The sequence below is a fragment of the Calidris pugnax genome, unplaced genomic scaffold (genome assembly GCF_001431845.1).
Source record: "Calidris pugnax isolate Ruff unplaced genomic scaffold, ASM143184v1 scaffold28, whole genome shotgun sequence".
In the NCBI taxonomy this organism is placed as follows: Eukaryota; Metazoa; Chordata; class Aves; order Charadriiformes; family Scolopacidae; genus Calidris; species Calidris pugnax.
In genome coordinates, this window is record NW_015090842.1 from 14,502,337 (window position 1) to 14,529,708 (window position 27,372).

General features: G+C 37.6%; 1 protein-coding gene across 1 annotated transcript in view; it reads left to right on the forward strand.

Moving 5' to 3' along the window:
- The first annotated feature begins 9,433 nt into the window (after positions 1-9,433).
- Positions 9,434-27,372, forward strand: part of LONP2 (lon peptidase 2, peroxisomal) — a 48,749-nt gene continuing 30,810 nt past the window's right edge. The window contains exons 1-8 of the mRNA XM_014942405.1: positions 9,434-9,711; positions 10,638-10,872; positions 11,745-11,876; positions 13,123-13,245; positions 14,114-14,277; positions 14,998-15,092; positions 17,126-17,384; positions 25,529-25,670. Of these exons, the coding sequence (XP_014797891.1) occupies positions 9,479-9,711; positions 10,638-10,872; positions 11,745-11,876; positions 13,123-13,245; positions 14,114-14,277; positions 14,998-15,092; positions 17,126-17,384; positions 25,529-25,670 (1,383 nt within the window). The 5' untranslated portion in view covers positions 9,434-9,478. The remainder of the gene's footprint in view (positions 9,712-10,637; positions 10,873-11,744; positions 11,877-13,122; positions 13,246-14,113; positions 14,278-14,997; positions 15,093-17,125; positions 17,385-25,528; positions 25,671-27,372) is intronic.

The window sequence follows — 27,372 nt, forward strand, 5'->3', positions numbered from 1 at the left end:
CCTTTAAATTATGTCAAGATACTTGCTTTTCAACAATTGCACTGTAAATGGTTTTAAAACTACTATGGAATTAAATCGGGAAGAAAGACAGTGAAATGCTCATGCTGCAAATAATACATGCGCCACCTACTGTTGAACATTTTGATTGATATTAAAACTGTATTAAACTGCCTTGTATAGGCTCAACCTTTATTAATCTAGTATAGGTATTATAAATACTTATGTTGAAACAGATGAGGCTAAAGGAGGATGCTCCATGCGTTGGGAGCAAAGCAGTCAGGCTTACCATCTGTTTCTACATGGAAACTAGTTTTAAAAAATTCAAATATAAATCGTATGCATTTTGTGGAAAAAACAACAGTTATGTAGGAAAAAGAGCTCTTGATTAAGTGTCTAAATTGAAAGAAAGATAAGCAGAATTCTGTTATTCTACATTTTGTTTAGCAACAGGCTCTTGGCTATCAGTCGCCAATTAGTTTGCATACAGCTGCAGACCAAGCAAAGCATGCAGTGAGGCTCAAGGATTACTTCAGAATATGCAAGTGCACAGCATTTTAATATTCCCTAGATTTAATTAATGGATAAGGGCAAAAACATTGCTGACATTAATACTTGCATGCCAGAATCAAACCTAATGGGCTTTCTGTAATGCAATTGTTAGGAAAATATGGTTCTCCCTTCCTAAATAGCATATAAAAAAAAAATCAACAAATCCAACTTCTTCTTCTCCTGTTCCACCTTTCCATAATTTTGCAGAAAATAGCTTATGTGAAAAAGATGTTTTTACTATATCAACATTAATGCTTTCCAGAGATGACTAGATACATCAATAGAGATCATTTACCTCTCTGGTAAAAGGGGGCATAAAAGTAAAGGAACGTGAGGAGAATGGAGTAAAATTTAAAGCTTTATGCACAAGTATGTGGGAAATCAAGCTGGCTTTTGCTTCTACTAATTTGTAGTCCATTTTTGCACTGGTTCAGAATTGTGTTTTTTCTTCCTAGCCTGAAGAATTAATCCCAAAATGAGTGATTGAATTATAGAATTAATTTTGGTAACATGACTTGCTGTCTTGGATGTTATCAGAGAAGCTACCACCTAAATGGAGGACTCTTTATTCAGCACAATTCTGGTAAGTGTACTGTACTCTTCATGTTTCACCATGAAGCTTAATGGTGCAATATATGTCCAACTTAAGACATTGATGCATATCACAGTGACTTGATTAATGTCATAGCTGTAAATCACAGAAATGTACCTTTATCTGACATGTTTTGTTTATTCCACATTATAATATTCTACCAGAGGGCTAACTGGATAAAGAATAAACATGTAGATGCTGTTGTGCTTAGCTAAAACAATCATTTCTATGAAAAACATGGTGGTTTTAGCTTAATTTTTTAACATTAGAGAAATCAGCATGAAGTAGAATGTTCTTGCCATGTACACGTGGTATGTTTCTGCTATGGAGATTTCAGAATTTCGGACAATGAGGTCAGTGGCTACCTGACCTGAATTTAGACAACCATGTTAGGGAGGAAATTGGTTCTAGTATATAATTTCCTGAAACATCCTCAGGGAGTACACAGTTATGATTACTTAGTGGCTTTAAATCAATGCATCTGGAGCAATATTTGTAATATTTGGCAGCTTTAAAGTATATTTAAACATGAAATTATGGATAACATTTTGGCAAATGACTCCATTCAGCTTGTATCATGATTAAAAACAAGTATTGAAGAGCTGCATGTTTATGTAGCACAGATTCTGCCACATGGCAGTGTGCAGCGTGAAAAGGATTATTTCACTAATTCAGAGATAGGTAACTGCTTCCATTCAACTTTGTTTTTGAAGGGGTTTGCCTCTGGAAAATTGAATAATGTAGATAAAATTTGGTTGAATAGCTGAAAGCAGAGTAGGTCATGCTTCATGTAGGGAATCGTTATCCTGCAGATTTGAAGAGGATCAGGTAGGGAAACATTCTTGAGTTGATTGACCTACAGCGTGCAGTTAATATGCTGTCAAACTGTTGAAAACAGAGAAAAGTGACTAAATCCAGACCAGGCAGTCTATTCAGAGTTCTTGTCTGAACGGTTGTGTTAGAAAGTACATTATGTTGCAAAATGAAGAGAAGGAAATACAGAGGGACAAAGAGCAAAAATACAATGTGAGCCAAAGAGAAAAGGGAAGTGAATGATCAAGGCAAAATTCAAGGAAGGACTGAACAAGTCTTGAATAAGGGTATCTAAAATTCTTTCTTGGAAGTCGTAGGCGTTAAGCAGTACCTCTGCAACCAAATGATTAGGGTAAGAGAAAATCTAGGCAATACTCCACTAAGTGAGTGGAGTAATATTTGAACAAAAATACTGCAAGAGAGGCTTAAGGAGTAATAATAACTGAACTTGCAGGAGATTTTATCCTGAAATAAGGTTGCAAATCAAGAAAACACTATACTAGTTGTTTATCACAGTGAATTTCATGTAAGTACCAAGTTAATGGTACTTTAGTATTGATGCAACTGCTACATCACTGAATTAATTAAGCAACACTGAGTTAATTAAGTTAATAAAATGGACTAGGTACAAACAATAAAAAAAAAAGTTCTTGTTATGTGACTAGAATTTGAAAATGTGAACGTGGAAGCATTGGTAGAACAAGGACAGGGTAGCAGAACATGTAAAGTCAGGGCTGCCTCCCTCTGTGCTACTACCATGAAGAGCCAAACCAAGTTGTCTATCACTAGCATAGAGTTGTATTCATAAAAAATGAATTGTCCCCTAGTGCAAAGGTAATCCCAGATTGTTAGAATGGTGCTTTGTGATTGTAACTATTAGATAATAATAATGTTACAATTAGGAGAGCTGTAATCTCTTTTTTTTCTCATGTTATTTAAAAGGAACATGATTGCAAGGTTTACAGGATCTCTAGGAGCCTACTCCACAACCAATGGGGCCAGCTTTAAATTTGTCATTAAATGAGACTAGAGAAATGGAGTATTAATGGTTTCTTTTTATTCTAGCATCTAGCTTTAACCACAGTCTTTTTACTCACTTTCTGGTATAATCAAAATTAGAAGTTGCACATCTCTTTTTTTTTTTGTATCAAAAATCAATTAAAATGTTTTTAGATTAATGTTAAATCAGTTAAAGGAGACCATTTCTGCTGTTATAGACATGTAAAAATGTAGCAGGCTTCGGAATTGCTGAATAGTCCCAGTCTGAGACAGCAGAATAAGCAGGTGCTCAGAAAACAGCAGAATTTGACAGGCTGTAAGAGGTCCAGCACAAGGCACTTCTGTGTCCTGTCCATTCTTTCTCTTCTAATACTGTGGCTTTCATCCTTAATGTCTTAATATTTACTTTGTCTCTCTGTGTATTTCTTCTGATGGTAATTGCCCCTATTGCCTACCTCTTTCCATTCTTCCTGCTTTTTTTGCTGTGGATTGTACTGTCCTCTTACTCCCCAGCAGCCTGGTCAACTGCCACTTTCAACTTGTAAGAATCTTGGAACAATGTTCCCTACTACTTTGTTATAGAAACACTACCCCAGGTATTGGAAGCAAAAGCAAGAAAAAAATTGATTATTATGCCAAAAAAGCACATCAGGCACATGACACAGCCAAACACCCTCTTCTGTGGTAGGACACATTATTTTGGGAAGGTACAATTTCTCAATCTATGCTGAGCTCCTCCAGAGATAACACATGCAAAAATAGAGAAAGACAACTTTGTTAGCAGCATCCTGTATCAATAGAATGAGATTGATTCCTTCTATCTTATAAGAGAAGGTAGCAAACCTAGCCTGAGAGCATGTATTTTAGCTGCTGTTCTGGGAGCCAGGGAGATGTTGCAAATACTGTCTAAGTAATAATTTTGAAAGCAGGCCTGAGGACTCTGTCCCACAGACTGTGTGGACGTACTTTAAGGTCAAACCCCCAGAATTGATCCAGAACATTAGCATACCATTTTTAGGTTGCAATCAGCAAATTTTATTTAAACTATGGAAAAGAAAATGCTCCTTCTGGTAAGAGGAATATAAAAATGTGATTCTGCAGCTCCTTCAAACTGTTGCTTTGTTAAAACACGGACTACAAATATGATTGAGTTTGAGGAGAGTATTTACTTCAATAAGCTGTGGCAGTAACTCCATTATTTTCCACATTTCTCTTCTTTTGGTAGTTTCAGGAGAAAATTTACTCCTCGTAGTTAGAAGCTGAATTTTTCCCCCTTTATGAGGTTAAGAAAAAAGGGCAAAGCTTATAAAACCATACCAAAGATATATGAGCCTCAAACCTGGTCCATTCAGCTTTTTCATACAGTTACATTATACTGAGGAAACAAATTTTTATCTCTTACTAGCAGTCCCCATAGAAAGGCTGATTTGGCAGTATGCAGATTAAAGAAAGAAGAGAAAATCATATTCCAGGTAGAAATGACACTCCGTGCAGCAAAAATAAGTTTGAGTGAGATTCTCTTTCAATTCCTTACAGCTGTATCCTCATCTGAGTGTTAATCATCACAGCTCTACTGATGGCATTTCTTTAATTTCCCATGGATATTTCCTGCCCTTCACAAGTTCCTCTGAATCCTTATTATTTTTGTGGTATGCATCTGGTGTGAAAATCCTGTCTGGTGAGGCAAGACAGGCAAGAACTCTCTCTGCCCCACTCTATTCTAGCTGAAGTTTCAAATTTGAAGAGTAAGTTTAAATTTATTTTTCTGTATATCTTCCCCCTCCCTCTCCCCTTTCCTTGGAGCTCTCTCACACTTTTGAATATAAGATTAAGTCTTTAAGTTCAGTTGTTCTTGCAAAGTCTATTAATACGTACTCCTAAAATGCATTTTACAATTGCCATGAAAGAATCCTACACACAGCTTTTGAAATTTCGGAAAGGTCTCGTACTCTTTCAGTCAGTAATGTGCTGCCAGCAATTCTTGGCATGTGTTCCGTGTGCTGCGCTTACAGAACCAACTGCTATCTTTTTAATCAAGCTGGAAGGGGAAAAACAGAGATTCTTTTGTGTGAAGAAAGAATGGTTGAGGATATGTAATACAAAGCCTACATTAGAAAAACAGATCTTAAAATTTCCACTCCAACTTTTCAGCAAGTAGAAAAAGTTCACATTAAAAGAAATGAACTCAGTTATATTGTGACATCTTTTTAATAGCTTTACATAAACTTTCTTCCTAGTTAGAGTATTTTAAAGACTTTTAAGGTGTTTGTGGTGCATGCCAGGATGGTAGGAAGCAGCAGAGTACATTCAGCAGTTGAGGAAGAGGAAAATAATTTAAGTCAAGTCTAGTCCATTTTGCACTCAGGGGGTTGACTGTGCCTCCGTATAATCTCTTATGTGGGAAGATTGCAAAATGTGTGTCTTATCATCACATGTATTGCAAAATCCTGAGAGCAATCCTTTGTATTGCACCAGTCTTGTATATTCTTTATTGGATGTCTCATATTAACTAATGTCTAGGAATACACCTTGAATCAATTCAGAGCATCTTTTAATAGCATCTTTAAGCATAAGTGCTTTGTTGGATTTGGAGCCAGATGATGTGTTTGGTAAGAGAGGTTCTTACATTTTGACACAGTAGAGAGAGAATTTAGAAAGAAAATGTGCAAACTTCTTTTTCTGTTTCATTTACAGACAGAGCAGTTAAGACTGGTGAGAAATAGCTCCTAAAGAACACCGTTGTGTCAAACAATCTGTAAGTATAAAATAGAAGCAGTATGAGAAAGGGAAAGTCTGATGACAGTTTGACTGTCTTGTCTTATAAAACAGCTGCAGAAGGTGGAGCCAAGGGCTTGAGAGCTCTAAGGAGTGCCAGTGAGGGGGCAGAAGTGCATGCACATTTTAGGAGAAGATAATTCAGTTTAGAGAGGCAGATGAAACATAGCCTAGGAGTTTATATTGCATGGAAACTTAACAGAGTGTTCTTGGTTTAGAACAGTGTTTTTAATATTCAAAATATCCCACTCAGTAGGTACTATGAAACTGTGCCATTTTACAGCTCAGTTTTGCAAGTTCAAACAGGTGCTGGGATTAAAATGACTTGCACCTCTTCTACCAACTTTAAAGCAGACAGGTTTGCTCGTCAGCCCTCAGATCATGAGCCTCTGGGAAAGGCTAATTCCATGCAAATAAAGCCTTCATTTTTTATGTAGCCAGGGTCAAAACATTTGTATTAGGGGAACTTCATGGTCATAAAATATGATCTGGAATAGAAAGACTAAAAAAAATTAGTAGTAATAATTGATAGATTTATTTTTTGCCTAATATATATATATATCACATTGGGATTAATGAGAGCTAGTTAAGCATCTTGCAACTCTAAAACCTGTAGCACATCAAAGATGCACAGTCTTAGTTAAACCAGTCAAACTGCAAAATGGCTTAAAATTCCTGTGCATCTGTAAGAATAGTATTTGCTATAATTGTATTTTCTGTCTTTGTATTAAATGACTTCCACTTTAAAGTAATGGTACTATTATTTCCAAACAACAACAGTGGGTGCAAAATAATAGGATTATATTTCAAATGAAAATAGGTAAGTGTACAGCAAGCATATGATCTGTTTCAACTGCAAGTTTTTTGTACTTTACAATGCAAATTTCTGGATGTAGATTAATGAGAAGAAAGAAACTATCAGGTTTTTTAAAGGAAAACTACTTAACATATGTTAATCTGTCAAATCTTTCCAACCCTCACGTGTAATAAATTTTGAAGCTCATCTACAACATTTAAGAGTGTTGAAGATTTCAAAGGCATTACACTGACATGAGTATGGGCTTTGTCCCAGCAGTGGCTGGACAGCAGAGAGACATCCTGTTGATGCTCCTGCTGGGAAAAAGTAGGGAGAACTGAGCCCTTATTGGTTGTATTTGACATCAACCAGCTGCTGAATTAACCTGCTTGATGCTCCAGTGGAGCTGCTCTCTCTTCTTCTGTCTATGGCTTGGCTGTGTGGTGTCAACAGCCTAGATAAGGACTGAGGGGAGAATCCAGGAATTCTGTGAGATCCAGTTTTTGTGTTAGTCCAGATTCAGAGAGTAGAAGTAGGAGACTCTGCAGGGCAGAGATTTATTCAGTAGGAATCACAGGTGCACTACACCATCTGGTATAGTTCTATACCCCATTGATGCCCCTCTCCATCAGTTGGGTTTGTGCTGCAGCCATACCTAAATATTAGTCCTTAAGCTGTGCCAAGTGCTGCTATACCCAGGACTACAAACTTCGGGCTTGATTTCTTAAAAAAGGGGTATTAAATGGAAACACAAAGAGAGTATTACCCCCTTTATATGACATTCAGAAGACCAATAGTGGAATACTGGTTATAGGCTACCTGCATATTAAGGAGGATGAGATTTTATTTTTAAAAAGAAATACGGCTAATAGAGAAGCTCAAAGTTAAGCGGTGACTTGATCATGGAGCACTGGTTGTGTTCATAGAGGAAAGATTTTTGTCGTAGTAGACAACTCTTTAATCTGTTAGATACAAGAGAAGTCTCTAGAAACTGAGATTCCAAGCAAGGTGCAAATTTGAACAACGTAATCAACTATTGACAAACATCCCTGTAAAGGTGGTAGGGTATCCCTTACAGCCAGTCTTTAAATCAGGGCTGCATGTCTTTAGGAGGTACAGTGGAGCTCGGACACTGTGGAAGTTGCTGGTGAGAGCCAGCAGAGGTCAGACCAGGTGACAATTGTCCCTTCTAACCTTAAATCCTCAGAATTCTCTTAATACTTAATGCTAGACTCTTTTTCCATCAAGAAATGTTCAGCTAGTCCAAGAAATGTTCAGCTAGTCCAGAAAAAAGGTTGTATTTAAGCAAAAAAACCCAAAAACAACAGTTTGGGGGATCAAGTACTATCTAGACATCGTAATGAGGATGTGGCCCAATTGTGTTACACACTTAGTACATGCAGTAAAATATGGCCCTGGGTATTAACAGTTGTTCTGTAGAAATTGAGAAGGATTTTAAAGCAACTATTGAGGTTTTTTTTTATTCAGTTCCAGAATGAATTAAGAAACTATTTTTAATGACCACATGGACTAGTCATCTCTGAGGGAGGGAAAAAGTGGTAGCCTGGAGAATAAACATGATGAGATTGGTAGATTCTTTTTAATTAATCTCTCAAACTGAGAAAATTCATCAATAAATATGAGGAGCAAATGTTTAACATTTAGGTTTGGTTTATGTTCACATTCCAAACTAATACAGTTAGAGACACTTAAACATTTGTGAGTAGTGAACATATGTTTACAGAGTAATTACATTTAACATTAGGAAATTCACAAAACACTTCCCATATCCCTGTGGTTTATGCCCTTTCGTTTTCGAAATGTCATGTTGAATAGTATGTTAAATTCTAGCTTCTTTCTAAGCTAGAGGTGGAGGTGGCTGCTTTAGAAGATATTTTTCTCAGCTCTAGCAACTTCTTGTACCTAAATATATTGTTAGTATTTCCATATGTCCTGTTACCTTGACATTTTCCAATAGGCCAACAGGTTAAGGTATTAATAAACAATGATTAAGCAAGTTTTTTTTCTCTAGCTATAGTTGCACATTTCAAATTGTCAGTTTGTTACTACTGAGATTTCCCCTCTGTACAGAATTACCTTTGTCCAAACTGTTCCATGCCAGTCAGTGATTAACAAGGGTTGGCTAATGCGGTTTGTTACATTATGCAACTTTGATATTGCATGGCTTTTCACCAGTGGGGGGGGAAAAAAAAGGGAAAGTTTCTAAAACCCACTTGTTCATCTGAACTCTCCATAGGGCCTGAGCACTCAGAGCCCCTTCACCTGGGGAGGCTTTTGCAGGACTGGGCAAAGGAAGGTTACTGCCAAAGCCTCCAGCTCTGCTGGGAACAGCCCTGCACTCCCTGCCTGAACTCCCCCGGTGTTTGGGAGCTCCCGGGGTCTGGCTCCAGCTGGGGAGCACCCTTGGGTGGCTTTGCTCTTCTCTGCTCCCCAGCCCTCGGGGAAGGCGGGGAGAAGACGTTGCATCCTGCATCTCCTCCCTTGGGTTTAGTTCAGGGCTGCCCGGAGCACTTGGAAGAGCACCCGCCCTAAGAAGGCGGCTGAGCACAGGAGAGGAGGTCGCTTGTAGAAATAAACAAAAAAAACCGGGTGTCACTTAGTAACCATTCCCTTTAACAAATGATAAATTTGTTACTCCCTCTCGCGTGTCGGACCCCGTAGCGCTTTCTCGTTCTCCCAGGTGACTCAAACCCCGCAGCCCCACGTCTGGGGCCGGGCAGACCGAGGTCCTCCCGCAGGGCGGGGGCATCCCCCCCCTCGGCGAAGGACAGGCCGGGACAGCGCGCCCTTGGCCGCCCGTCCCGTCCCGTCCCGGCGGAGGCAGCGCCCCCTGTCCCTCCCGGGCGCCCGTAGCGGGGCGGAGCCTTCCGCCGGCGGCCCCCGGTGTGTGGGCGGTGCGCGGCGGGGAGCGGAGCGGAGCGGAGCGGGCGGCCATGGCGGCGGGCAGCGCCATCCAGATCCCCAGCCGGCTGCCGCTGCTGCTCACCCATGAGGGCGTCCTGCTGCCCGGCTCGACCATGCGGACCAGCGTGGACTCCCCCCGCAACATGCAGCTGGTGCGCAGCCGGCTCCTGAAGGGCACCTCGCTGCGGAGCACCATCATCGGCGTCATCCCCAACACCAGCGACCCCACCTCCGACTGCGACGACCTGCCCTCCCTGCACAGGTGACCCCCGGACGGGTTCTCCTCCCCTTCCCGGCCTCGGACGCTCGTCCGAGCTTGCTGCTTAACCCGATCCTACCTCCCCGGCCGGGAGGGTGCTGCCCCGAGGCCAGCTCGCCATGTTGTCACCTCCGCGGGGGCCAGGCTTTTCTGCTCCGTCGCCGTGTGGGAGACGCTTCTCCCTTCGGAGAAACTTTTCTCAGTGTCCCGGGGGGGTGTCGCATTGTGACGGGGGCTGTCTGACCGACGGCCGGAAAAAAAGTTGGAAAAAGGAGGCCGAGGTGGAAGAGGAAAATACGGTCAAACAACGCAGGCCAGGAGCATTAAGGCTGCCTCTTCACCTAATAAGTAGTATGGACAGTGACCTAGTTCATGTAAAATGAAGCCGAATTGCATTTCTGTGGGATAAAGCATGAGTAAAATTAACATGCTGTGACCCTTACTCTCAAAACTGTATTACAGCAGTGGATTTAGTAAGGTTTTGCAAGAAGAGACCGTCTCTGTTAAATCTACTTGAACAGGTACATGTGATCTAAAACGTTTGTTCAGAACGAGGCTAACAATTTCCCTGAAAAACTTTAAATTACAAACACCCCATTTTCCAATGTGTATACTTTGAGCAGAAATGTCAGCGTTCCTGTCTACACCAAGATCCATTAAATTATTTGTGAAACAAATATACGTTTCTAAGTCAGGTGACCGTATTCCATTATCTTAGTTATTTTTTTTCAGATAGCTTATTCATTTTCAGGGTTTAGGGTTTGGTCTTGTAATCTGTGTTACAAAAGAAATGGTATAATTTGGTTGCCTTTCATGATAAGGAACCCAGGAGGTTCTTGCAACCTATAGCTCGACTGCTTCTTGACAAGGGGCATGCAAAATGTTCTGTGGAAGGTGACAAATAATACAAAGATTTGATCTGTTTTCAGGATTGGCACTGCTGCCTTGGCAGTTCAGGTGGTTGGCAGCAACTGGCCCAAGCCACACTATACGTTGCTGGTTACGGGCCTCTGCCGATTCCAGATCCTGCAGCTGCTGAAGGAGAAGCCATATCCTGTTGCTGAAGTTGAACAGTTAGATCGACTTGAGCAGTTTACTAATCAGCCTAAATCTGAGGAGGAGCTTGGAGAGCTGTCAGAACAATTCTACAAGTACGCAGTGCAGGTAAATTGTTTTAACCCTATGCATCGCGTATTGATGTATTGATGCACGTATTTGTTTCCTGTCTGCCCTTTTTTTTCTGTAGGTTTTTATATTTTTCAGTGGCTTGTAGAGTTTCAGTACTTCAGCTACAAAATAAATATTTCTGTTGTATCTTAAGGTTTTTACATCAAGTTCCAGGCTCATTGCTGGATAAATCTAACCATGTATGTTGGTGCTGTGATAAGTTGGTATTATTTCGATAATTTGATAATATTATAGCAATAATATATTTCCACTCAAGTAGAAGGAATACTTTTGATAATTTTTTTTCGCCAGGATTTTATATATATACATGTAAAAATATATAGAATGGATTTCTTTTTGTGAGGAGTTTTTTTAGATTATAAAGGGAAAAAATCCTCTAGAGCCTTGATTTGAATAGATTTCTTTTTGTGAGGAGTTTTTTTTAGATTATTAAAGGGAAAAAATCCTCTAGAGCCTTGATTATAAACGGAGAAAGTCAAGAAAAGTCATTGCGGTGTTAAGATAACTAGAATGTGGTTTTAAAGGACATACAAGAAAAGTCATTGCGGTGTTAAGATAACTGGGAAAGTTTTTTGTCAGGCTGTGTAGAGGAAATAAGCCGTGTAGGCACTGAAAAAAGAGCTGCAAATGATGATATTTTTTAGGTTTGCCAAAAAGCAGAAAGCCCAAGGTCTTGATTGCCCTATGCTGTCCCTCTTCTGTGAATTTTTTTTTTTACTTCAGTAGCTTTTTGAGAAAGAATCTAGACACACTTCAAGATGCAATCATTTTTAGGTCAGGTACTGACTAAAATAATTTGAAAAGAAACATAGCAACCATGAATATTGTTCATTGTGTTTTCCTTACAGTTGGTTGAGATGCTGGATATGTCTGTTCCTGCAGTCGCAAAGCTGAGACGTCTTTTGGACAATCTGCCTAGAGAAGCTTTGCCAGATATACTGACTTCTATCATCCGTACGTCCAACCAAGAGAAGCTTCAGGTATTATGTTGTTAAATTTTTTAAGGGGAGCTGGATGTTTGCTGGTTTTTTTATGGTTAATCACTTTTAGATAATTTTGAAACTGCTTACACTCAAGACTGTATAGCAATAATGTAGTGCTAGAAGGTATTTGTGTTACAACTGAGCATGAATACTTGTAAAACGTTTTTATGCTGTTGTTTAAAATATTTATATATCCATATGTCAGAGCTCACCTAATAGGTAAACGAATTGAGTTAGCTTTGGAAACAGTTCATTTTCTTAAACAATAAATACAACATGGACATGATTAATCTTTCTTCAAATTGTGTTGAAATCTCGCTTACTTATCACAGTTGACAGATCATTATACATCTCTTAATACCAACAGCTTCAAAATCAGGTTTTTTTAATATTTTTAAAAACACCTTGAAATATGAAGATTTTTTAGATTCTGAGACACTGGTTAAACTTGCATCATATGTCAAAATAACTGTGCAAAAATAGTGCTTATGGCTTGATGCTTACTAGGCTGATTTTTATGTTTGCTTGCTGTGTTTGGAAGTTTTGTTTTTCCTTACCTTTTGTCGCTGCCAGTGCTACATGGTCAACCTTGAATTGAAAGGATAAGTTACGTTCTTTCAAAGCACAGCAAATAGAAATTAATGCATTAATTTGAAGTGGAAGTGTGTACTGGAGCTGAATATCCTGCTGGAGGAAAGTACGTTAGTCATTAAATTCACCATGGTTTGTTTTTTTTTTTTCAATTGGAAGTGCTAAAGAAAAGAGCATCTAGTGGTGGAAGCATTTTAAGACAAGCAAAATAAACAAATACCCCAAACCAAAACAAAAAAAACTTTTAGGCATAAGGTGATTTTTTTCTCCATTAACCAAGGAGATCATGCTGTAACTGACTTTCTTAGAGGGCTAGATCTTTCCTGAGGCTCAGTAATTGAAAAATAGGGTATTTATAGATGTTTGCCACAGAAAATGCAGCAAAAATATTAAGATGCTTTAAAAATTGACAGGATAAAATACTTTTTTTTCTATTTTGGAGTGCTTTTTAGTTTTGGCATTGAGACAAATTGATTTGTTAGATTTGGTGTGCTGTATTCTCACTGCATTTCTTGCTACCTCTTTTCCTAAACCATCTATTCTATAACTCTGGTCAAAAGACAGTAACAGTACCCTCCCTGTTCCCCTTCCCCAAAGTGATGATCCATCAGTGTGAACTTATATATGGCTGCTTACAACTCCTTGCTCTCAGATTTTAGATGCTGTTAGGCTGGAAGAACGGTTCAAGATGACTATACCATTGCTTGTTAGACAGATTGAAGGCCTGAAGCTGCTTCAGAAAACAAGAAAGCCCAAACAGGATGATGATAAAAGGGTATGGACAATTAAATATGGGATATTTAAGCATTCTAAATAAGTATAAAGATGCACTTTTAAACAGGCTAATGAACATGCACAGTTTGAATCTGTGCAAAGTTTTAATCTACAGCCATAACGTTTCATGGTCAGTCTGGTGCTGCAGAGATCACCCAGCAGGCAACTTTGGCTGTTTAAGATACCTAAAAGAGAAAATACTCTTTTAAAACTCTCTAGGCTTGTTTGTTTGTTTGTTTGTTTTAATCTGAGCACTTTCTGATGTTGAATAAGTGCTCAGGTTCCTTTAAAGAGTCACGTGATGCTCAGTTTACTTGCACAGTGTGCACACAAGGAGTTTTGGCCTCTGCAGTGGAAGGTGTGCCTTTTACTAATGGCATTGCAGGTGAATGATAGCTTTTGAAATGCAGATAAGGAAAGTGTGTTGTAAAAGGTAGCTTGCTAAACTAGGGCAGCTTAGACTTTTGCTGCATCTAGCTCTACTTCTGTTCAGTAAACAGAAAGTAATTGAGAAATTAAAAAAGGTTAAGAGGGGACTTCTCTGTTTTGTAAAGATTAGGCTTATTCTGCTTCATGTGATGGGCTGTGGTGCCCCAAAAAAATCACAAATAACTTTTCATTTTTGTTCTTGTCTTCTGCTGTCTGCTAGTTTAAAGTGGGTGATAAATGCACTTAAGAAATACATACAGTAAAATAACTGTAACTTTTTAAAGTAGTACCAATAACACTTTGTGAAGTTATTTATTGAATTAAAATCTTCTGAATTTTTTATGTGTTCTTGTCGTGGTTTCCATTCAAAAACAATGTATACAGCTTGTTTAATAGCCAAAAGCTGATACTGTTCTCTGGCTCTATTTTGCATTTCATAGGTTGTAGCTATTCGTCCTAATAGAAGAATCAATCACATTCCAAGTGCTACAGAAGATGAGGAGGAAGAAGAAGATCACGATGATGTTGTCATGCTGGAAAAAAAGATTAGAACATCCAGTATGTCAGAACAAGCTCTTAAAGTTTGTCTGAAGGAAATAAAGAGGTAGGAGACTTTCAAACGGTTGTTTCTTCTCTTATTTAATTTTTACAAACAAATCTTGTATTTACATTTTCTTATTTGATGAAAAGTTTGTATTGGTTGTGTTTTATACAGAATTTTTTAAAACTTAGTATGAGTGCTAGTTTTTGCTTCTAAATTTCACCATTTCATTTTTTTGGAACATCAGAGCTGATGAGAAAGAAATACGAAGTCTTCTAGATAACAGTTTGTACATTAATATAACACTAAACTAAGCTCTAAGGCTATGTTACGAAGTGAAGATCTGAAAAAAAAATAAACTAAATAACACTACAGTTGTTAATAATTAATGAATAAACTAACCCATGTACTGAGTCTCTCTTCCTCTGTTTTTCTCTAGTGAGAGGATAACTCCATCATCATAACGATCATCATATCCATGATGATATGATGGTTAAGAACCTCTTTTTCAGTGAGGATGCATATATAGTGGTGCACGCATAGTGTATGCATAGGAAATTGGCTCTTTTTCATTTCTGTTTGTATCCTCTAAATAATCTATTATTAGGCAAAGACAATCTCCTAACTGATGGATTAGTGACTTGCATTTTTAGTGTTATGGTTGTCAGAAAGTAAGAGGATATGCTAATGACCTCAAATTTGCCAAGTAGCTGTCTTGTGGTGCAGCCTTACTTCGCAGCTAATTCCTGGTTAGCCTTATGAATTCTGAGCATATATTTCCAGATTAAAGAAGATGCCTCAGTCAATGCCAGAATATGCTTTGACAAGAAATTACTTGGAACTGATGGTAGAATTGCCATGGAACAAGAGTACGAAAGGTAAACCTGTTACTGTTGATTGTCTCTTGCATAGACATTTTAGGATAAGTAACTGTCATGTAAACAGTATGGACTTAGTTCTGTCTTGCAAATGTTTGGCTTCTTGTCTGATCATAAAAATGTCATTAGTATGTTACTCAAGTCTGCCTGGCTTAAAATAAGCTCTGAATACTGAAAAGCCTGTGTAGCTCAGTTGTGCACCTAAGAATATTAATTTTAAAAGCATTAGGAATATCCACATAGAGAAATGAAGATGTTATTACTTACAATTTGTGCTAGTATGTATCTAAAATAATGAGGAAAAGACCATCTAAGTATTTAGATGCCAGGCAAAAATGTTTTTGTACACTTCTGTAGTGTTATTCTTCCTGAAGAAGGTTCTGGTATGTCTTTAGTTAATCAAGTTTGGTAAGGAACAAAAAGATGAAAAAGCACAACTGTAGTTAATAATTGCAATTTCAGGTTCTGTACAAAAACTGAATATCATGTCAGCTTTAAGTTTCAAGTACTGTAGTTTTAAAAAGTTGTGGGTGGAGAGTGATTCTATTAATATGGGAACAGTATGCAAAAATGGAGGGCAAGGAAAGAGTAGAAAACCGAATATGACTTTTCTTACTGACCAACAGAAGTAGACTAAGTGGGAAAAATTACTTTCTAGAAGTTGTACTGCTGAATAAAAGGATTTTATTTCCTTCAAGCAGCTAGTGAAAGTGAGTGAGGCTTTTGAGTGGCATTTAAACCAATCTGATTTTAGAAAGAAATTTAACATACCACACCAGCAGAAACATCTGTCTATCTTTTGCCGCCTTACTATGCACGGTGATGAGTTTTGTCTGTTCAAACTAGAGCCTTGGCTATTTACAACTCTTCTTGTAAAGATTTTCTTTAGTCATTAAATTGTACAAAGTTTGCCTACAGATCTTCGGAGATCCTCTACAGTATTATTGAGAATCCCAAAATGAGTAAAGTGTCTATTGATGTTCATGTCCTAGCAGAATGTTTTTTTGGTGAAAGTTGCTCTTTAATCTTGTAAAATTACGCCATGTTTCATGTAGTTTGAAGTTTTTAACTTTGAGTTGCAAAGTTTGTATTTGCATTCATGTGAGTGATGCTTCAGACTCCATAGCTACAGTGAATAAAAATATACATTAATATAAAAATAGAAAATCCAATAGAAAATTATGATCATTAGTGAACTTTTTGTTCAGTGCTTCATTACAAACATTTGTATGGTTGATGATGAGAATTTAATCACAATTGTCCATATGTGAAATACACACACTTACCATTCTAAGGGTCTGTGTCTGGGATACATAGAATATAAAGGGGGTGTGTGTGCAGAGTTGATAGACTTCACTGTCTCCTGCCTGCTCTCTTTATGTTGTAGAGCAAAGGAAAAGAGAGCTGCTTTGTGCCAGAATTCCTGCTCTGCGTAAAGCATTATTTAGTGTGCATCGTTGAGGCCTGGCCGTTTATCTCAAATTATGTCAATTGCAAAAACCGAATTTCTCCATACCTAGTATCATGTGGGTATTTTTAACAGTGCCAAATCATGGACATGTTGCATGGCAAGTAAAGCCTGCCCTTCAAGCCAGTAAGATCTTTCTCTGTTTGCAAGATTGTTATCGACTCTTAACATAAGTAGATGATGAAGACATAGGGGTGAATTTGTCTTTTGAGAAGAGCTTATGGGATCAGACTTACTTCTCTGAGAAAGCAAATGCTGAAAAATTTGCTTATCATTGAATCACTGTTCTAGAGTAGACACCAAATCCATTTGAACCAGGTTTCAATCTGTAACAGTGAAAAGATGGTGGTTTTTTCAATTTCGTTATCAGTATTATGATGTGTCTAGCTTATGTCTTATTTCCTTATTATAATTATTAAAGAATTACAATATCTTTGTTTTAGGAAAACTTTGTCTTAAACGTGTGTAAAAGGGTTTGCATTGATGAATGCGTTTCTTTCTATTGTATTGTAGAATGAATTGTTTCCATTTTTCTGATATTTCTTCTGTTGTCAATGATTGATAGATCGCCTTGAAATCCGTGCAGCTCGAATTCTTTTGGATAATGATCATTATGCTATGGAGAAGCTGAAGAAGAGAGTTCTGGAGTACTTAGCTGTCCGACAGCTTAAAAACAACCTCAAGGGACCCATTCTTTGCTTTGTGGGGCCCCCGGGAGTTGGTAAAACTAGTGTTGGAAGATCAATTGCAAAGACTTTGGGTCGAGAATTCCACAGAATTGCTTTAGGAGGAGTCTGTGATCAATCTGATATTCGAGGCCACAGGTAACTACTTCTGCCTTTCCTAATTGCAATTTTTAATTTTGTTTGTCACAGAATGCATTGATTATTTTCATTGTTTAGCTAATACATAAAAATTTTGCTTATTTCAAACAAGGTAGTTGTTCACTGATTTTTCTTGATATTCAATGGTATTGTCCTGAAATTCAGGAGAGAATCGCAGTAATGGGAGTGGATGTTTAGTGTTGAGACACTGCCTTTATCCTTTTCTTCCTCTGCTGCCCTTTATTGTCATAGGGGAGAATGGAATTTCGTCTTCACTCATTTTGGCACTTTGGGGTAAAATTCAGTAGAAAGTCTATTGCAGAATCTTAAACGTTGCATCTGATTTTTCTACTTTTTAAAGAGTGATGTAATAGTTTTGCTATACAAAATAGCATATGAATAGCAATGCATTACTTTATAACCATCTTTGTTGCTAAAACAGGAGGAGAAACACAGGATAGCAACTGAGTTACTGTCTCAAACTTGTTAATATGCTATTTTGCCATTTTAAAAGTAAGTTTATAAGAAGACACCTAAGCTGGAAGATTTCAAAGATTTTTTTGGGTGATTTTCCTTAGGACTTTTTTTATGATCTTGCATCTCTATGTATCTACTTCTTAGTCTTTTAAACCACTTGTTTATATTTGTCCATTCCCCATTCCTTGCAACTGGAAGCATAATGAATGGATAATGTAAATAACTGCAAATATCAGTGCAGCAATTTTGGTTACATTAAATATAATTTGTGCTTATCACATGCAGTGTGATTATTGTGAATTAAAGCTATCAGTTATTTCTTTGATGCCATGTAACATTTAATATTGCTTAACAGCTGTGTTGCTACTTTCAATCATCAGAATACACCATTATTCTTTCTTCAATTCCAGGTTATTCTGTAATTTCTTGTTGTTTTCAAGGCATAAAACGGACCTTGATATTATTACCACTTCCCTATGTAATTTTAATGAATAATTGGAAGAAATGCCCTAAGGAGAGTTCATTTTGTTGTATCAGACTTCAGATTTCTGACTGTATGTCAGTTATGTGTGTTACAGTGGTGGAACCTCACAGTCCCAACAGGAAGGAGTGCAGGCAACTCACTGGGAAATCTTGTGCTGAACATATGCATAAACTTCTAGGAATCTAGAATATGATGTATTTCTAGGAGCCTATAATACAATATACTATGGATCACTTCTTAGACCAGAACATGAGAGATGAAGAAGTGACAAAGCAGTGATTTTGTGCTTGACAGCTTGAAAATTCGGTGTTGTTTTGTGACCATTTAGCTCAGCACCCTTGATAAAATTAGCAACGTGTTTATTCCTGCACGTTCTTCTGTGGCAAATTTGCAGGAGTTTTGTTTTCCAGAGTGCTTGACACTTACCCAGAGTTTGTCGCTTGAAAGAATCTGGAAGTTTTTTCTTGGTGTAGGTTTGGTCAACATACCCAGCAGCCACTGGGGCTTTGGAGACACATTTATTTTTAATGCATTTTTTTTACTGCATAGCAGCACTCTGTGCATGTGTGTGTGATTGTTTCGTAAACCTTTGGAATAGCTGGCCTTTTTACCAATTTACTTACTAATGGAAAAAGAAGTGAAACTCTGTCCTTCTCCTTCACTATGTATTATTCCTGTAATTCATAAACTGCGTTGTTAATCACTGTTTAATAAGGTAGAATTCTGATGTTTCAGATTACTTATGGTATGTATCCTAAAAACAATTTAAAATGTGACTCAACAACATGTTGCTATTCAAGCTGAAACCACTAGAGGCTGTTGAATACTAAGTATTATAGATAGAATTAACTTTTCCACTGCAGAGCAGGACTGAAGCCTTTGTTACAGGGAAACCCCGTCTGAGAAATTGGCATTATGAGTCAAAGTAAAACTGTAAAACTGTCATCAACTCTTACTTAATAGCCAGTCTTTTTTTACTGCTTTTCTTTTTTCTTTTTTTTTTGGCTTCCTATCTTGTGCCTAGACCTAGTAAGGAATAAAGACATCTAGAGTTCTGTGATAAAGAGGCTTGTAAAAACTTGAATTTTAAATTCAAGTGTATTCATCAACAAAGGAAAATACTGTCTAGGATTAGCAAGAATATTGTGTGGTTACTCTTCAGTAAACAAGTCTATAGTTTAAAAACAAATTTTAGAGCAGTTAATACAAGGAGTCCCTTGTAACTGACTGCTTTTCTAAGTTTTTTGTAGGTAAAATCAAAACCAACTGTTGCATACTGTTTTTTTAGATTCTGCTTCATTTTTTTCCCCTTCTCTGCTTCTCAAAGTAAGATCAAATTAAAACTACAGGTTTTCTTTAAATCTCTCTGTATTGTTCTTTTGCATGAATAAATCCTTCAAGTTATTCCCAGTCAAGTGAATCCACATTATGCATCTGGTGGCAGTCACAGAGAGGAATTACAGAGGTCTAAAAGTGGAGGAGTCAGAGGCTGCTGTTCTCAGAGTTTTACTGTTATGTACGCTGATTTTCTAATATTACATGTTGGGAGCCATTCTTTTTCTCCTAAAAGCTCCTTATTAGGCTTTGGGGCTTAAGGATTCCATTAACATTGCAGAAGAATGATACTAACTGTACCTACAAATGTACTAAACATTTTTTAAAATGTACTAAATGTACTAGAACATTAAAAAAGAAACTCTGGTTCAGTTTTACTTGCAAGCAAACATTGCCTGAAATAGCATTCACTTTGGCTGCTTATTCCTGTTGTAAGTGAGAGGTGCAGAGTGATAGATTCAGCAAAATGAAATACATGAGATGGCAGCAGGGTGGGGAGCGGGGTTTCAGTAAGTTGCACAGGCAACTAGAAACGCCCAATTTTTGCAGTTTCGCTCTGGATCATGTGCCTGCAGCTGGGGTTTGTGAATCCCTTTTTGATTGGGTGAAGGGTAGCAACTACTGTTCTGCATTCCCTAAATGAAATCATCATCTTGGTGCAAAAACAGAACTGCCTTATCAGACATCCTCCAGCTGTTAACCACTCATCTATACCATATGTTAAAGTTGCTCGTTTACATTTGTTGTTAACTTGTATTTAAAAAAGAAATTGCAAAAACACCCTGCAGGATGACTTTAAACTTTTTTCCAAGAAGCTCACTGCATTTAAGATCTCAGTACTGATATTTTGCTTTATACAGGAACTACATGATCTTCTCTCTTGCATGCGTGTGTGGTTTTCTATTTTTAAAAAAGGAAAGATGTAATTGCACCATTTATTTATAGCGGTGCTGGTGAGATCACTGTGAAGCTCTCTCTTTCTCTCTCTCACCTCTGTGTGAAGCACTCTTTCTAGGGCAGTTTGCTTCTGGCTTAGGCCTGTGCTGAAGACTTGGTCAGGTGCATCTGTGTGAGAAAAGGTGTGATTCCTCCCCAGTACAGCCACATAAGCAGAAGTTCATGGCACAGGAAAAAACAAACCTCTAACAGTTTCACCTGTGAGAGGAGTAGCTTTGTTGTACAGGTGTAAAGCATGGAAATAATTGTAAAGCACTTGAGTAGACACAACCTCGCGTCCTGGCAAAAAATAAGCTGTGACCTTGTGCAAGTGAGTTCAGAAATAGTTTATTTGGTGACATTAGCTTCGTGATCTTTTCCTACCTCTGCAGTTTGAAAACCACTGTAGTTAAAAGCAATTTTAAACTTTTTGTCTTTGGAACAGTATGAAGAAAGTGGGTCGTGTTTTTATCAATAATACTAGTACTGTTTTAAGGGTTCCAGTTCATACACATTCCCAGTTTACATTGGGAGAGCTGACAAGGTTAGATTTCCCAGCTGTCTGTCTTGCATTTTCTAGGATATATAGCTCCTAATAACATATTGTGCAACTCTAGTGTTTTTTTTAAAGGTACCTTTTCACTGATTTAAAAATATGTAAAAAGATTACTAAATTACAGACCTGTGACATGAGCTTCTAAGGGTTTTTTTAATTGTTACTACACAAGTGAGATAATCAGGAAACTTGATCTGTACTTCTGGTTTTGCATGGAAAGCAGCTGACTCTAGATTTAGTGCATGGACAGAAACAGTGCATCAAAAAATGAGCAAAGCCATGTTATATCATCAAAAATGCTAATGTAGAATATTGATTTTCATCCTTTCAACCCTAGCTAAAATAATGAAAATGAAGAATCACATCACATTCAGTGGCTACTGTTCAGGAACAGCAATATTCAATTTCGCAAGTTACAAGGCAAAGGTTAATATTCAGACAGATATCTGCCATATCTGTTTGTAATTTTCATGTATTCTAGTGGTTTTATGTGTAGATATCTGCGGGGTCTGTCTTACTGAGGAATGAAAACAGGCTACCTGTGTTTGTATTTTCATGGTAAAATACTATCTTATTGTCCTTTATCATCCCAAATGTGACATTTACATTGGCATTCTTCACTTGCCTTGGAGATGTTGAGTCTTTGATTAATAGTATAATAAAATAGGTATCGGTCCATCTCTAATAAATTAAGGTGCATCACAGATTTATAGTTACACATGGGAAGAGTGAATTGATACATAGGTATTTCTTATCCTAAAATGTCTAGTCTGAGTTTCTACTTTGTGATACCTGATAAAATGACATAAATAAATTTAAGCATGCTTTTATTTGCAATTTAGTGCATCAATTAAAAATTCATATTGGAATCTGTTGTTCAAATTTACCACATCTAGAGATGCTTGAAAATACAGGTGAGAAGACAGTATGAGAGAGGAAGAGCAAAAATAGTCACTTGTCAGTAATGAAAGGAAGAGCAGAATGTTTCTAGCCACTGTTATCTCATCTGTTAGCCCTAATTCTGTGGACACTGAATATTTTGCAGAACCACTGCATATTTCCAACAACAGTTCATTTAATTTTGACCTGGGAGTTTCTTGAAGAACTCTTGGTTTCTATAGGGGACCATTTCATCCTTTTCGTAAATTGGATCAATTTCAGTTGGACTGTGGTTTCTATTTAAGTTTTTTGTGTGGTGGGTCATGACCCAAAGCTTGCTTTGGACAGGGTGCATTAACAAAAAAAGCAAACGAGTGACTTTCTGTCACTATTAGAATGTTTTTCTTATTGCTTGCATTAGAAGCTACTTAATTTTTATACTCTTAAAATTGTATTTCTCCAAGATACCGATGTCACTTGATTTGTTATAAGTTGTCTTGAGCATATTTGCTTTTTTCTGCTTTTTCTTCACCACAGATCTCGATGCAGTGTTCTTTAGCCTACATAGTGTATGATTTATTTCAAAATGTTAAGAAACTTTGAATCATAGAATGATAGAATTGTCTAGGTTGGAAGGGACTTTTATGATCATCGAGTCCAACCATCAACCTGACACTGACAAAACCACCACTAAACCACATCCCTAAGCACCACGTCTAAGTCTATCTGTCCTTAAATGCCTCTAGGGATGGTGACTCAACCACTTCCCTGGGCAGCCTGTTCCAGTGTTTGATAACTCTTTCTGTGAAGAAATTTTTCCTTATATCCATCCTAAACCTCCCCTGGTGCAGCTTGAGGCCATTTGCTCTCATCCCATCACTTGTTACTTGGGAGAAGAGACCAACCTCCACCTCTCTACACCCTCCTTTCACATAGTTGTAGAGAGCAATAAGGTCTCCCTTCAGTTTCCTTTTCTCTAGGCTGAACAACCTCAGTTCCCTCAGCCTCTCCTCATAGGTCGTGTTCTCCAGACCTCTCACCAGCTTTGTTCTCCTTCTCTGGACGTACTTAATTTCTGTGTCTTTCCTGTAGTGAGGGGCCCAAAATCAGACACAGAATTCAAGGTGAGGCCTCACCAGCACCAAGTGCATCATCACTGCCCTACTCCTACTCACCACACTATTCCTGAAACCTGATTGTGTACAACTGTTAAGTCTTACTAAAATATGCTGTATCTGTGAGAATCTTCCACAAGTATAAATATGTCATTAATTACCCAAATCTACTTCAATCTAAAATGACTGTGACTTGAAGTATGTTTTCAGAGTTGTTTGAGGGGGAAAGAAAGTATTTCAGTCTATTAATAACAAAAACTTTTTTGTATCTCAAGAAAGAAAATATTCTTCCTGTTCTTGTTTGTTTGTTTGTGTAAGTGCTTCTATTTGGAAAAACTTCAAAAAGGTTTTTAAAAGTGGTATGTGTGTGTGCATGGGTATAAACAGACAGATTTCTTACTCAGAAAACCTTTTGGTACCTAACACAGTCCTTTGACCTGTGTTGTTGCAATTGGATGGTGCAGGAAGAGAAAGAGTGTTTATTCACACTGCTATCCCTTGACTAAAGAAACCCAGTTTACCTTCATTTAGTTTATAAACCAAAGCTGTTTCTTAAAACATAGATATCTCAAAATTTTATAGAATTTAAAAGGATCAGAAAAAACTTTGTGTATATAAAACCACAAACATTCATGGAAAAGTGTATTGTCTTTAAACCTGCACTTGGAAATAATCTACCAAGCAAGAAAGAAGAATGTTTGATGTTTACCTAATTATGTTATCTTATTACTAACATAAATCAAATATTAAAACCTGTCAGGCTGCATTGTCTCTAAAGCATATAAAATTATTTACTAGTTCAGTAAGTGCCTTTTTGTTACAAAAAATAAACAAAAAGCCCCCAAAAAGTCAAACCCAAGAGCAACAACAAAACCACCAACAACAACCAAAACCACAAACAAACCTAACAACAAAAAACCCCAAAGAAACCCCGAAACTGCTACATTTATCAGTTGCACTGATAAATGATTCACATCTATGAACTTCAGTTCTGCTTCAGTCTTACAATTTTCTGATTGCATTTTATTGAATCCTTTCGTTCTTTTGGCAAGGCTGACTGTGTGGGGATGGAGGATGAAGCGGCACACTCGTGTGAGAGCTCCCCCGTGCAGATTCTTCATCTGTAATAAAGGTTAGAGTGCAGTCCTCAGTGGAGGCCACTCACTGCAGAGTAAGATTGCACAAAAGCAGTGAGGTGATGAACTGTTGCACTCTGGCTGCTCCACACTTTAGCAGCTGTCTCAAGAAGGTGGTAAATAGGCAAACAAATTCTGTTGCATTTCCATCTGTTTAGCAGATCTTAAAAACTTTGATTTTTGCTCAGATCTGGAATTAAATATAGTGACTGCAATTTGTTCCCTCAGTGATTAAATATTACATGGAACTAATACAATTGCTGTGTGGTTTGAGCTGGGTTTTTTTTAATATTTAAAGTCTTCTCTAGTATCTTTTGAAATTACTCCCATGGTATTTTTGGTTTCGTCTTTCTAAATGTCATCCTGTTTATTTTGGACTGTATTAAAACAGCTCATATGGCAAAGCAGGCCTGTTCTGCATATCTGCTTTGTGAGGGTCATGAGATAGGTACTGGAATTCAGCACTTCATGTATCTCTTTCTTCCTAAATGACTGGCATTTCATACTCTTAATGATAGTATTTTGTTTAGTTATGGCACAAGCAGAAAATGTGATAAATGTGATAAATGCAGCAAACAGGGGGTGCATGAAAAATGCAGTTGCTCTGTGCATGGTGAAAAAAAGTTTTTACCAACTTTGCTGAGTAACTTCAGACTCAGAACTTTTTAGTTGTGTTGCACTGTTCTAGTTTTTTATTTCATGTTGAAATGACATAGTAATTCTTTTTTGTGAATATTAAAGCATGCTGTATATACAGGGGACATCAACAGTTCAGCATATTTGGAATTTTGCCCTGGTTTGCAACATGCTGTGTGAACTCTCTTGCAATCAAAAACCCTCGGTATCATCATTATTAAAATGTTAGTACTAATGAGGTTCCCAAATCTGCTTCTGCCTGTTTGTACAGTACAAGGATGCTTTTACTGAGTCATGTAAAATGCCTACAAGCCATAAAGTTTGGATATACTTTAATACATATGTTTATCCTTCCAGACCAAGTAGTGCATCATGGAACTGTAATTTCCATCTCCTGGTATTATTGCTTATATTAGTTCAGATGCATATTCCATATTTTTATCAACTAGTTCCAAAAAGTTTTGCAGAAGAGCAAGAATTGTTAAAATGCTGCTTATTGTTATATTTTCCTTTCCATTTTGTTTTTGATGTTTCTACTTCTGTTACATGTGTCCGGCCCCTCTTCCCTCACATGCGTTTATTTCTCGCAGGCGCACCTACGTTGGCAGTATGCCTGGCAGGATCATCAATGGGCTGAAGACTGTTGGGGTTAACAATCCGGTATTCCTGCTAGATGAGGTTGATAAACTGGGGAAGAGCTTGCAGGGGGATCCTGCAGCAGCCTTGCTTGAGGTAAGACATGATAAATTACAAGCATTGTTTCATTTGTAATTAAAACGAATTAAAATATAGGACTCAGAAAGGAAGATTCACTGGACAAATGACAGTGTCAGCTTTTTTTATTCAAATCCCAGCTGCTATGTTTTGACATTGTTGGATTTCTGTCAATTAGTTGGGTGCAATGCAAATGCTTTATATAGTATGCTAAGTAATATATCTTTAATCTCAGTGATCTGTACTTAAACACAAGGATATATTTTGTGCTGTTTTGTATATTTAAAGACTGTTCAGTCCTTAAATATTAATTACTTGGGGGACTTGAAGACATTGATTTTTAATGACCAAATGCTGGTAACTATGAGAAACAACTGTAGAGCAGACAGATGGTAGCTGGACTTCTTCAAGTTTTCCCTTTCTTTCATGGAACAATTTTAATATATTTTTGAAGTTCCTGATAGTACAAGCTTATATGGGAGCTGAGCATTTTACCTAGAACGTAATACAGACATTTTGCATGATCTTTTAGCAGTGTTTCTTTAATTAGTGTTGTAATTAACTTTCTGAACTTAAGTTTTTCATTTAAGTCGCAGCTCCCTACTTCTTCACTGATTCGGATGTAGAAAGAGTTTGTTTTCCGTGAGAAACAACTATTAAGCGTGTTTTTTCTGAAATTCTGGGAGTCAGACCAAGATATAAATCTAATTTGGAAGTATGTGTTATCACAAAGAATTTAGAGGTGTTAAAGTTGACTTGCTTAAAGAGACAAATAAAATCTAGGAGATACAAGTAAGGACTTTGGTGAATTGAGACATTGTTGGAATGTTTTGTAATATATCAAGTGTTGGGATGTTATTAATAAGGTTAGTTGTTGGGATTTCAGGAGGCTAAAACTGGAGTGATTCATGCATCAGAGCACAGACCAGTAATGAGTTGCCAGAACCTTCTTTCTGTCTTCTTTTTCCCTGAAGTATGGTACACCACGATATCCCAGTACGATTCCTTCTTCCTCTGACTCAGATATTGAGCAGTTTTATTCTAGCAGTTTGCTGGAGAGGGGAAGGAGTGTCCCCTCAGGTGTGGGGAAGAGACAAAGAGCCTTGCCCTTCCCCAGTGTCTTAGTGTGGAAGGTTGTGTACCTTTTCTGTGCTAGAGCACTGCTGATGAGGAAGGTTAAAGGCAGAGCAAGGCAGGGGTGGACATAAAGGCTTGAGCCTGTCCAGGGCAGATGTAGCCCTCGTGCACAAAGGTTTTGATATTGTGTGCATTTAGGATTTCCTTATACTGCTGTATTTTTACACTGTCTACCTTTTTTTTTTAAAGTTCTCTCTAGCTGTGGGGGCTAAAGTCCTATCACTGTTTCACCTGAACTACTTCTGCGATTGTTCTTTACCTGTTTCAGTCAAAAGGAGTTGGGTTAGTAAAATGTATTTATGCAGATTTTTTGAGCTAGCCTGGCTCACTTTCACTGAAATGATCCTAGGTCCTAGGGCATGATCCTAGAAACACCTCAGTTGTCAGACTTAGGGTACAGTAACTTCTGTAGCTGGGTGGTTGTAGGTGGGGATGGAAGTGGTTCTGGTAATATTTGCCTACAGAGTCATTCTAATGACTCTTTTTGACTGACAGTGCTTAATACAGTGATTTGAATATGAAAAATACTACTTAAATTAAGGTGTCATGAGCTTATCTGTATGCTGTATGACTTCCTGCAAAT